At 34.3% G+C, this 12,070-nt stretch overlaps 3 protein-coding genes across 4 annotated transcripts; 2 read left to right on the forward strand and 1 right to left on the reverse strand.

The window, feature by feature from the left end:
• Positions 1-713: 713 nt before the first annotated feature.
• Positions 714-3,936, forward strand: LOC17897265 (sugar transport protein 5). The gene is made up of 4 exons (XM_006307225.2): positions 714-973; positions 1,064-1,383; positions 1,848-2,486; positions 3,276-3,936. Exons 1-4 carry the CDS (start codon positions 832-834, stop codon positions 3,693-3,695), a joined length of 1,521 nt encoding a protein of 506 aa, XP_006307287.1. The 5' UTR covers positions 714-831; the 3' UTR covers positions 3,696-3,936.
• Positions 3,937-4,994: 1,058 nt separating this feature from the next.
• LOC17896804 lies at positions 4,995-7,504 on the forward strand. 2 transcript variants are annotated; one of them, XM_006303909.2, is made up of 8 exons: positions 4,995-5,385; positions 5,463-5,603; positions 5,742-5,969; positions 6,067-6,274; positions 6,360-6,496; positions 6,581-6,661; positions 6,785-6,851; positions 6,935-7,504. In XM_006303909.2, the coding sequence occupies exons 1-8, from the start codon at positions 5,099-5,101 to the stop codon at positions 7,250-7,252; spliced, it is 1,467 nt and encodes a 488-aa protein (XP_006303971.2). In that variant the 5' UTR covers positions 4,995-5,098; the 3' UTR covers positions 7,253-7,504. The 2 variants fall into 2 exon arrangements, with proteins under 2 accessions (XP_006303971.2, XP_023632894.1); XM_023777126.1 differs by lacking the exon at positions 4,995-5,385 and having other exon boundaries at positions 5,475-5,603; positions 5,702-5,969.
• Positions 7,505-7,619: 115 nt separating this feature from the next.
• Positions 7,620-8,554, reverse strand: LOC17900427 (signal peptidase complex-like protein DTM1). The gene is made up of 2 exons (XM_006303383.2): positions 8,114-8,554; positions 7,620-7,844 (listed from the first exon to the last, which is right to left on the reverse strand). The coding sequence occupies exons 1-2, from the start codon at positions 8,353-8,355 to the stop codon at positions 7,754-7,756; spliced, it is 333 nt and encodes a 110-aa protein (XP_006303445.1). The 5' UTR covers positions 8,356-8,554; the 3' UTR covers positions 7,620-7,753.
• Positions 8,555-12,070: the final 3,516 nt, after the last annotated feature.

The raw sequence follows: 12,070 nt of genomic DNA on the forward strand, positions 1-12,070 counted from the left end.
AATAGAAACTACACGAATTGAATATGTGTGTGTGGCCTTTAATGTGTCTACATATTAAATCTAGAGACCACTAGTTTATAAAATGTTCCAATAGCTCTATGCCACTATTGTTGTTAAAGAGTGAAAAAACAAATAAGTCCCAATAGCTTTATATAGTTGAAGGCTCCGATCCGTATTCAAAATTTAAAATGGAATTCATATGACAAAGATGTTATAGAGGAATGAATAGATATATAATGGTACACAAGCAAATATTACACATTAAGAAATATATATACATCTCTTACGTTTTATTTATTAAGGAAGGCCAGCAAATTTGTTTGTAATGTGCTAAATGTCGTCACACTTTTATACGTTACTAGAAATAAATAGCACTGAGGCTGAAAATTAAAATCTTTAAATCTTCATACCAAAATGGTGGAACACGTGACGAACAACCATTATGTAAACTTTGTCTTTGTTTGGGTATCTATTCAATAGATTCTTTTCTCAGTTTCTGTCCCTGGACGATAAAGATGTTATACCAAACTCGATCTATGGTTACCTACATATGGTATTTTTTCTTTGAATAACGTAAAATTAGCTTAGTTCATTATTACATATATAGGTACGTGGTCCAAGCGTCAAAGATGTATGTATTTATGTACAACATGCTAACCATTTGAAAAGAAATAAAAAGATAAGTGGTGGTTGCACACACTTGCACCATCAAGTCATCACGCCAACTAACTAAAAAGACTCACCTAAAAGCCTTCTTTAATGTATTCTCTTTGTTCATTTGGTTTCACAACAAAGAACAAACCATTCATGCATGCGTAAGAGATAAGCAAAATGGCTATCGGAGGATTGGCTCTTGATGATGATGACTCCGAGGTCGGGAACATTGATGCCAAGATCACAGCCGCGGTTGTCATGAGTTGCATTGTGGCTGCCTCATGTGGTCTCCTTTTTGGCTACGACATTGGAATCTCAGGTCACAATCATATATACAACAAGTTTTGTAGAATTAAGAAGAAGAAAAATTATAATAATTAATGTATTCTTTGGTTTTAATTTAACAAAGGGGGTGTGACGACTATGAAGCCGTTTCTTGAGAAGTTCTTTCCATCAGTTCTTAAAAAAGCTTCGGAAGCTAAGACAAATGTGTACTGCGTCTACGACAGCCAACTTCTTACGGCCTTCACATCTAGTCTTTATGTAGCCGGCTTAGTCGCTTCTTTAGTAGCTGGCCGTCTCACCGCGGCTTATGGTCGTCGCACCACCATGATCCTCGGCGGTTTCACTTTCCTCTTTGGTGCCATCATCAATGGTTTAGCTGCCAACATAGCCATGCTCATCTCCGGTCGGATTTTGCTAGGATTTGGTGTTGGTTTCACCAACCAGGTAGCTTTAGTTCCAACTTCACTAAAGTCCATAATCTAATTTTTGTTTTTTTTTTTCTTGTTAAATATAATTTTGTTTGTTTGTTATATTTACATATATGGAATTAAAAGTGAGCCATCCGCTTTATAATTTAGGTTCTTCTGTTTTTTGGGTTTATCACTTTCTATAAAGCCTTAATTAATAAGTGAAATATATAAACTTATATAGTTCGTATGGTTATGGCCTGGTCTCCAAAAAAATCATTAATATATTTATGTAAAAGTATATAACTTGTTATGAATTATTTTTTACTACACTGTTCCGGTTCAGTTTTATTTTCAGTTTGTTGGTTTTAAAATAATAAATTAAGCGGTTTTAAGACAGTTTAATTCGGTTTAACTTGTTTTGTTTGGTTTTTGTAAGCAAATCTATTACATGTTAACTAAAAACAATACTAACTTTTGAAATGTGAACACATACGCTAGGCGGCTCCGGTGTATCTTTCCGAGGTAGCACCACCGCGATGGCGTGGAGCATTCAACTCCGGCTTTCAATTCTTCATCGGTGTCGGAGTTGTAGCAGCCAATCTAATAAACTACGGCACGGACAGCCACCGCAACGGCTGGCGTATCTCACTAGGTCTAGCTGCTGTACCAGCCGCGATCATGACCGTGGGATGTCTATTCATTTCAGACACACCTTCTAGTCTCTTGGCACGTGGGAAACACGAGAATGCTCACGCGTCGTTGCTAAAGCTACGTGGCGTTGAGAACATAGCTGACGTGGAAACTGAGTTAGCCGCGTTGGCTAGGTCAAGCCAGCTAGCTATAGAGGCTAGAGCCGAACCTTTTGCGAAGACTATATTGGAGAGACGGTACAGGCCTCATCTTGTGGTTGCTGTGGCGATACCATGTTTTCAACAATTAACCGGGATTACGGTTAATGCGTTCTACGCGCCGGTTCTGTTTCGTTCGGTTGGGTTTGGTTCTGGTCCGGCTCTTATTGCGACGTTGATACTTGGGTTGGTTAATCTTGGTTCGCTTCTTGTCTCAACTATGGTTATTGACCGGTTTGGTAGACGGTTTTTGTTTATTGCTGGTGGTATTCAGATGTTTCTCTGTCAGGTACGTTCTAAAACTTCTAATTAAGCTATAGGAATATTAATGCTTATGCAAATAATATAAATACAATATAAACGTAATTTTTTGTTACGTATAAAGTAGTAATTTTCCATATTATTATGTCTGGGCAAAATAATCGAACTCGAAAAACTGATCCAAACTCGACCCGAAAAATTAAATCTGAATCCAAAATCGAAATTCTAATATATCCTACCGGAAATCTAAATCTTAAGATCCAAAAAACTAAATTCGAACCCAACCCGAATCTGAACCTGACCTGGTACTCAAATACACCTGGTCACCTACAATATAAGTATGTAGTAATAATATATTATATTAGTAATGTTGATATTGTTACTAATCTAGTTGCTTAAAATATATGTTTAGAATTTCTTATATCTTGAATACCTTTTTAGTATTAAACTATTATTTTAGTAAATTTGAGTAGAAAATACTCAAGCTTTTGAAAAAGTTAAATATTTTGGAGTAATTTAGACATATTTGTCAAAATTTTGAGTTTTAAAAATTTCGGGTAATCCAAATCCAAAATATCCGATTTGATCCGAAATTTAAAAACACCTAACAAAACTTTTATCTCTAAATCCAAACACCAAAATATCCAATTCAAAACCGAACGCCAACCCAATTTTAAACGCAATGATGTCTCACAAATATATTTTTCTACATAAAGAATATTGCATGTCTCTCAAAATTTTGGATGAGACAAAAAAAAAAACATTACGTGGATGGACCAAACATGCAAACATTTGATAATAACTCGGTCATGTACAGATAGCAGTGGCTACCTTACTAGCGGTAACAGAAGGATCCACCGGAAACGGAGAAATGAAGAAAAGCTACGCCGTGGCCGTGGTGGTGTTACTTTGCATATACGCAGCTGGCTTTGGATGGTCATGGGGACCATTGAGCTGGCTAGTCCCAAGTGAAATATTCCCACTCAAGATGCGTCCGTCTGGTCAGAGCTTAAGCGTCGCGGTGAACTTCGCCGTGACGTTTGCTCTCTCTCAGACGTTCTTGGCAACGTTATGCGATTTCAAGTACGGTGCGTTCTTGTTTTACGGCGGTTGGATTTTTGTAATGACTGTGTTCGTCATCTTGTTCTTGCCGGAGACTAAAGGGATCCCTGTGGATTCTATGTATCAAGTTTGGGAGAAGCATTGGTATTGGCAACGGTTTAGTAAACCGACGTGATCAACTCGATAGATGCAATGTTGTATTTGGTTTATGTCTTTCATGGATTATGTTTATTAGTTAGGATTAAAATGATATACGACATGTTAGATATGTCAAGTTAGTATATATAGTTATGTATATTGTTGTGTAATCTTGTGATTTTATGGTTATGATCTCTGTTTGATATCGTTGTGTCAACCAAACTCGTAACCTATTTCAAAAGACTGATATATATCAATAAATGTCACATTTTTTTTTCTTTCATACCATTATTACTTATGGTCTCTACGATTTTCGAAGAAATAGGTTTTATATAAAAGTTATAAATTGTTAAGTAGCTAACCATAATGGTGTCTAATTTTTTTATTTTATAACTAATATAGTCAGTAGTACCTTTATTAGTCTAGAAACTCTAATGGATTTCTCACAAAATTTTATATTTCAGTATAGTTTCATAATTTTCATTATATATTAAAATTTTTTTTTCTATTTTAAAAGTTAAACCAATAACAAAATATTGACAAATGTGAAAAAGTTGGGGTTTTAATAGTTTTCTCGTATAAGAAACTGTTTCTCTATCATTCATCAAATATTTCATAATTTATATATCGGTGAGATGTTTTTTCACATCCCACCGATAGAGATGTTCTTGTAATATTTTGGTTTCAGGATTTAATGGTATGTGCAAAGAGTTTTAAAGTAATCGATTCTGCCAATTTTGTCATCAGAATTCACTTATTTTTTCGGCCAAAGATTTTGATAAAGCTTAACAATTATAAATGTGTTTATGCTAGATTGCTAGTGTAGTTTTATGATTGATGATTTTTTGGAAAGTGATTACGGAAACCATTCAAACTAGAAAAAAACACGGAAAAATTCATGTAGTGGTTTGTATAAAAGGTAAAAACTCTTGAAATTTCATTCAAAAAAAAAATAAAACATTCATTCAAAAAAAAACTCTTGAAATAAACAAATTCCTTACAATCAGAATTATTGAAAAATACAAAACTTATCATTATATATTTTAAATTTCCTCTTTTTTGTTTTTTTGTAACGGTCCAAATTTTTAATATTATCCTGTCTGCTTTCAAGCCCATAAAACAAAGCCCATTCGCTTTCCATAAACCCATACTCCAGATCATTCCCGGTTCCCGAAGCAGAAGAATCAAAAGATTCACAAATAGAAAAGAACAAACCAAAACCGACACGTGTCAGTCACTCCTTGACAGCTGGATATTACTTAGTGGCTCTCTAAAATTTCACAAATTCATCTGTCTTCGTCACTCTCCTTTACAATTTCTTTTTTTCTGGTTCTCTCTTGTGTATTTTATTCAAAAGCCAATTCCCAATTTCCCACCAAAGCTTACGTATCAACCTTTTTTGCCGCAATCACGGCGACTCTCTCCGACGACGACGGCGTCATGTCGTCGACGACGAACGGTTCTCGTTGCTCATCATGTTTTCACGGTGACAACGATGTAAATCCCGGTGACGGTGAGTTTACATGCAAAAACACGAATCGATTCGATCTCTCATCTTCTTGTTCTTCGTCTGGATCGAAATCGATGGATGATTCGGAGAAGATTCGTAGAATCATCGTTGCTTCCGTTAAAGGATTCACTATAGGTACTGGTTTAAAAGGTGGATTAGCTATTTTCTCAATCGTCGCTCGTTTCGCTCGCCGTCGTAGATCTTCTTCTCAATCGAGGTTAGCCGGAATCGATTTTGTTTTTTCAATTTTCCGGTTTAGTTCTCAATCTGATCTGATTGTATAATCCGGTTTAGGAAAATCGGAGAGTTTTCGAATAGTGAAGCTATTGCTATGGGGATTAAAGAGACGTTGAGATATGGATTGTTTTTAGGAACTTTTGCTGGGACTTTTGTTACAGTTGATGAAGCTATTGCTGCTTTTGCAGGAAACAAGAGGCATGTCCCTACTAGTCTTTTGTGAATTTGTTATTTTCTGAATTTTTAGTATGAATAAAAATAGTGAGATATAGAGTCATATGGATTGATTTCTTCAGATTTGATCAGTAGTAGTGAAGTAATTTATCTGAAATCCAGAACTGTAAAGTGGAGGGCCCTGTTTGCTGGATTAGTGGCTGGACCATCTATGCTTCTCACAGGGCCAAATACGCAACATACGAGTTTGGCTGTTTATATATTGATGCGTGCTGCGGTCCTTGCGTCGCGTTGTGGTATTAAGAGTAAACGGTTTGGTACGATTTGCAAGCCGCTTACTTGGAAACATGGGGATTTGTTTCTCATGTGTCTCTCTTCTTCACAGATTTTGTATGTTTTCTTCTCCTTTCGTTTAGTTGTTTTCTTGGTTAGTGGTTCTTGATTATTCAGATTTGAGGATTTTATTGTTTGTTTGTGTTTTTTTCAGGTCTGCTTACATTTTAAAACAAGAAAGTCTTCCTTCGTCGTACAAGTCTTTTCTTAACAAGCACGGTGGGAAGGATCTTTCTATCTTACAAGGTGTAAAAGATATTGCTAGCGCTCAACCGTTTACCAATTTAAGGGCCATTGAGAAATATTACAAGTCTGTTGGAGTTGATATGAAGCTTGATCCTAATATGAAAGTCCCATGTTCGGTATGTGTTTATATTGGAGTTACTTGCTTCCTTTGTGTTAATTGTCTAGAATAGTTTTACTCAATGCTCATGTTGTTTCTTGCAGATAATACATGGAAATGAGTCATGTGTTAAGCATGGTATTACATTTTTCCTTGAAGCTTACAAGAGGGCGTTACCTGTTTATGTCCCTGTCTACTTGATTCCAGCGCTAATAGTCCATCGTCAAGACCTGCTAAAAAAGTAATAGATTCATGTCCTGCAGAATCCTATGATTTTCTATTCTGCTCATTAAAGTTGGCATATATTCATCACTTATTCCCACAGGCAATACTCGATACTTGGCAAAGGTCTTCTGGGTACAGCGAGATCAAGTTTGTTTCTCTCTACTTACTGCTCTTCTGCCTGGTTAGAATCGTTTCTTGAAAAGCTCTTAATTTGATTCCTTGACTAAAAACATAGTAAGATACGTTGGATTTTGTTCTCACTTAAAGTTAAAACTTATAGCATCTCTGTAATGATCTAAACTAGGGCATGGACTTGCCTACTTTTCCGGACTTTTGAGACATGCAACATACCGCTCGTGGCCATAGCAACGGTACAAAGCATATCCACCACATCACATACATGTATGTGGAATCAATATTTTTACCTAACTTTTTGGATTTTTTTTTCCTGCAGTTCCCAACAGGTCTGGCCTTAGCTATTGAGAAGAAAAGCAGAAGAATAGAGATATCACTCTACTGCTTAGCGAGGGCAATAGAGAGCTTCTTCACTTGCATGACGGATGCAGGATATATTCGACCGCCCAAGAGTCTAAGAAGAGCAGATGTGGTTGTTTTCAGCGTTTCGACAGCCATTATAATGCATTGTTACGCGCAAGAAAGAGAGGTATTTCGATCAAAATACTTGAACGTTCTAGATTGGGTTTTCGGTGTTCCTCCTCCTCCTCCTGTTACTCCTCCTTGCCAAAAAAACCTAGAGACATTTACTTTATAATTTATCCGACTTCAGAAGGTAAAACATAAGTTTCATCAGGAAGTTCATGAAGTCTCTAAAGTTGTCATTTTGTTCTCAACTTTTAACCTAAAGATGCAGGATAGAATTTGGTTGTAGAATGTTCATTTAGAGTCTCTAGGAGTTTTGTTTTGGGTTTTGGGATATCTAATAAACAATTTTACGCCATAAAAACCAATTCTTGTAGTTCATCTCTAACTCTAACCACAATAGTGTTTTTACCAAAGTGCTTAACTCACTTTAAAGTATTGGAACCATGGTATAGGCCAATCTTTGTCGACGTATGGTTCTATTGGTTTCAACATTTTTATCTCGAATAGGTCATGTCATTGAATTTGCAGACCAATCATGTGAACACAAATACGTAATCTTGTAATGAGACTTACATGTTCCTCGAAGTTAAAATAAACTCGAAGGCCAACAAAACATGTTAATCAACACTAAACCATACAGTAAACATGAACAAGTAAATACAATACGACTCTAATAATTTGATACGTACATCCACCAGCTATACACTGCATATCCATAGACCGTGCCGTATAAAACCATCCTCATAGGATACACTCTAAACCTGCATATATCACAGAAACATACATAACTTGTAAACCTAACATTTATAACGGTGTACCGCGGGTTAAAATCTACTACACATATTACAAATCTCATACAATCAAAAATGCAACCTGGCATTAAAAAGCGTATGTTTATATATCCATAGTGGTTGAGGCAATAATATAAACCAAAACTTAGATCTAACAGTTCAAGAAGTGACATATAAAAACTAAAACACATATCAAACAACTAATCTCTAATATAGAAATCAAGATCAAGTAAAGTAACCTTGAAGGATGAGATTTACGGGCAAGAGCGGCGGCTCTTTCCTCGGCGGTGACAGGGTAACCCCACCGTGAGAAACTCCGATCAAAGAAGTCCCAGTCGGGTAAAAGTATGCCACCGATAAGAGAAATACCGACGGCGTAAGTAACAACAGTCTTCTTTAAAGATTGTGTCCATAACCATACTACCACCATCACCAACGCAAGACCTACCATAGATAATCTTAGTGCTGCTTCGTTCCCCATTTGTAGTTATGGTTAGGTTAGTTGAAGAAGGTGCGTTTTAGAAGAGAACGAAAAGGATGGTAACAGAAGTAAACATGTAAAGAAGAAGACTAGAGAAGATGATGAAGAATGTGTTAAGTTATTATAGATTAAGCTGATATTTTTTGGAAAAATGCGTGGCGATTAAATGCCGCCATAAATGTAGTAAAGTCCCAACTGTTTTTTTTTGGATCCAATTTGTTTTTTTTTTTGGTTTTAATTTAATTTGAGTTTTCTTGGTTTTTAATGGTATTTTGATCGTGTATAATGGAATAAAATGACATTAACGAAGTAAATATTATGATTTAAGTTACACAATCATATCTTATACTCTCTCCGTTCCTAATTAATTACTGTTTTAGGAATAAAATTTTCTTTCACAAAAAATAAACATTATTAATTAGAATTTACAAATTTCAAAGTAAATAACTAAATACTATTGGTTTAGAGTTTTTAAAAACTGTGATCACAAAAATAATGTAACTATTATAAATTTTTAAACGTTTTTTTAATATGTGTGGTAAAACTAGAAAGTAATCAATTAGGAACAAAATGAGTATATTACAAAATTATGTGCATTGGATTAGAGTGTTCTAAGAAAATACCTCAGAACTTGTTTATTTGTTTGTGCCTATGAAAACTATATAAATAAGGAATTGCCTATTATGTGTGATCGGTAATCTATATTAACATTTTTGAAGTACCTTTTATGTTCTACCCTTTTATTTTGTTATATTTTCATAATTAAACACTTGTCATTTGATTAAATAGTAAAAGTTTAAGATAAATTTTGTAATTAAATCATAATAAAATTGCAAAATTAGAAATCAATATTTACTACATTTAACAAAGTTTCCTAAAATCTCTCCCTAATAACTCAAATATTTCTCCAATATCTTTATATGACCTTATTTGTTTTTAAGTTTATATTATTACATAAACATATGTATAGTAAAAATATAAAAAAACAATTTTTGCATATGTTGCAATTTGTATTTTTAGAAACGGATGTATTACTCAAACGATACAAAAATATGGATGTACTAAAGTAATATTTTGATAATTGTGTAGCACGGGTCATGTGATGGAACGGGTTATAATTTACATAATTATGATTATAGATATTTTTACGGGTTGTCTACTATAGTATAACTCACAAAATATTTTAATATGAAATTATACTATGTAAACGAATATTATGTCAATATCATTTCATTATTTTAAATATTATACTTATTTAATTAATTTGATCAAGTTACGATTATATAAAAAATAAATTATCATATAATATTCTACGGGTTAAATCATAGAATTAACAATCAAAATATAGTAGTACACTCTTATATACTCACAAAATTAATAAAAAGAATACATTTTAAAATGTCGTCCAACGGGTTAAAATCTAGTATACTAACTAATTTTTAAGGTGGCTTAAAACATAGTCTTTTTAAGATCAACATGTGTTTTGCTAATCATCACACATCCACTAATGGGATTCGACTGTGATGATAGTCGGCACGATAATGTTACCAATATACGTCATCCTAGGTACACCATGGCTATACTAGATAAAAGCCATCGTTTCCACGTATAATTAGTGCGTCAAATTCACAACTCAACGATGGATCTATACCTTGTGTGGAGACCCGATTATTGCACACATATGTTTATCATGGAGAGATAGCTTCACAACACTAGGCCATTCACCATCGTCGAGTTCGCCTACCAACGAGATATACGATAGGCTCCGTACACATAATCAATTTCCCAACTTAATATCGATTAAACCAATCCATCACGATGTGTTGGGGTAGGTGCCGATCTACCTCTCCCCTTGAGGGAAATTCTCGTAAAATTCCTACAACAGAACTCTACCACTTTCCCTTGGACACTAGACGACATGCTTAGTATAAACCCTGGCGTCTCATGTCACAAAATTAATATAGATCCCACCTACTAGCCAATCAAGCAAAAGTGAAAAAGTTAGTTCATGATCGCGCTGCTGCTGTTAACAAAGAAGTACAAAAACTACTAGACTTTGAATCTCTCATGGAAGTACGTTAGGTTAAGCAACCCTATTATTTTCACCAAAATAAAATGGGAAATGGAGATTTTGCGTTGATTTCACCGACCTCAACAAATCATGCCCAAAAGATAGCTTTCTCTCCCATAAAAACCTATCTACATCTCGTTGCTCGGAGATCTTCAACCAGCCCCATGGGATCATGCTTATTCTCCTCATTAGCATAATCTTCGAAAAATGCGAAATCCATGTAATCTCCACCAAAATCGCTCTCGTAATCTTTTGGGAACTCGAGAGTATCGTCAAAATCGTGTTTACCATGATCGACACTTATACCAGAACGACACACTCCTTTCTCACATCAAAATTTAGCCTTTATAAGCTATCAATAAATTTATCTTGCATGCCAATCTTGCCACATTGTCCTCGAACGCCAACCTCGCCACCCTTTTCTTGAGTGCGTCCTCACCATCGTCATCACAACCATGGTAGAACTTGTCACATTCGGCTGTCGAGCTACTCGCGTCGAACTCCAAGTCTTCATGATTCTCGCCGACCTCCACATCGTCGAGCTTCCTTGTCATCTCAACCAACTCAAGATCGATGTAACCATCACACCAAGCCACAACCCGTCTTACTGTGTCGTTTTCTTTGTTTGATTGAGCGTCACTCTCATGCCAAGCAAAGAGCTCATTCTTTTTGTTCTTGTGACACAACCACCTCGCTTGCCAGCCGTGGTAACCTCGCCGTTAAACATCACAAAATTACCGGTGGCAGTTAGGGTTTTACCCAAAACAAAGCAAAAAGTCTAGAGAGAAAGAAGAGAAGGAGAAAAGAAAGTAACAAAAATAATAGAGAGAGAAAATTTACCTTTTATTAGAGGAGGAAGCAAGGAGGAAGCACGTGAAGAGCAAAAATGAAGGAAAAGACAAACATAAAAATCTATGTAAAAAAAGTAATATCGAACAAATTTACTTTTTTGATCTCGAATTGATCCGTCGTAAAAAAATATCTCGAAATACATACCCGACGCACATCTATACTATTAATTGGGAAGCACAACAAGAAGCCAAACAGCCCCCAATTTTTTAAAAAAATGTCATGAAACTTAAACAAGTTGCCAAACAAAATTAATGACAGCAAAATCTTTTTAAAAATTAAATAAATAATAAAAAAACAGAAACAACCTATATTTATGGAAATCATATTAATTTTGTTGCCAAAAAGTGGACAATTAAATTCGAAAATTTACATATGTAACATATTTATTTTTTGAGATATTTTTATACAATAATTTAATATTTAATAAAATCTAATTTATTGTATTTTATTTATTTGGTTTAATGGTTTTATTCAAGTGGTTTATGATACATTTATTTTGTATATCTCTTATGATATGATAATAAATTTATTTTGCCTTACGAAAATCATCATATATTTAAAACACAAAAATAAATATGTTATATATTGTACAATAGCATAAAATATGGAGAGAAATATTCAAGAAAATTGATAATATAATAAAAAAATGATAAAATCTTAATAAAATTTTTAAAATGTTTAAATAAAAATATTAAATAAATCAATAATGAAAATTTGTTTTCAAAAATCAATAGAATAAATATTTTATATCACATACAATCTCCTTTCACATTAAAAATCTTCATATTGAAA

The sequence above is a fragment of the Capsella rubella genome, unplaced genomic scaffold (assembly GCF_000375325.1).
Source record: "Capsella rubella cultivar Monte Gargano unplaced genomic scaffold, Caprub1_0 scaffold_1, whole genome shotgun sequence".
Lineage (NCBI taxonomy): Eukaryota > Viridiplantae > Streptophyta > Magnoliopsida > Brassicales > Brassicaceae > Capsella > Capsella rubella.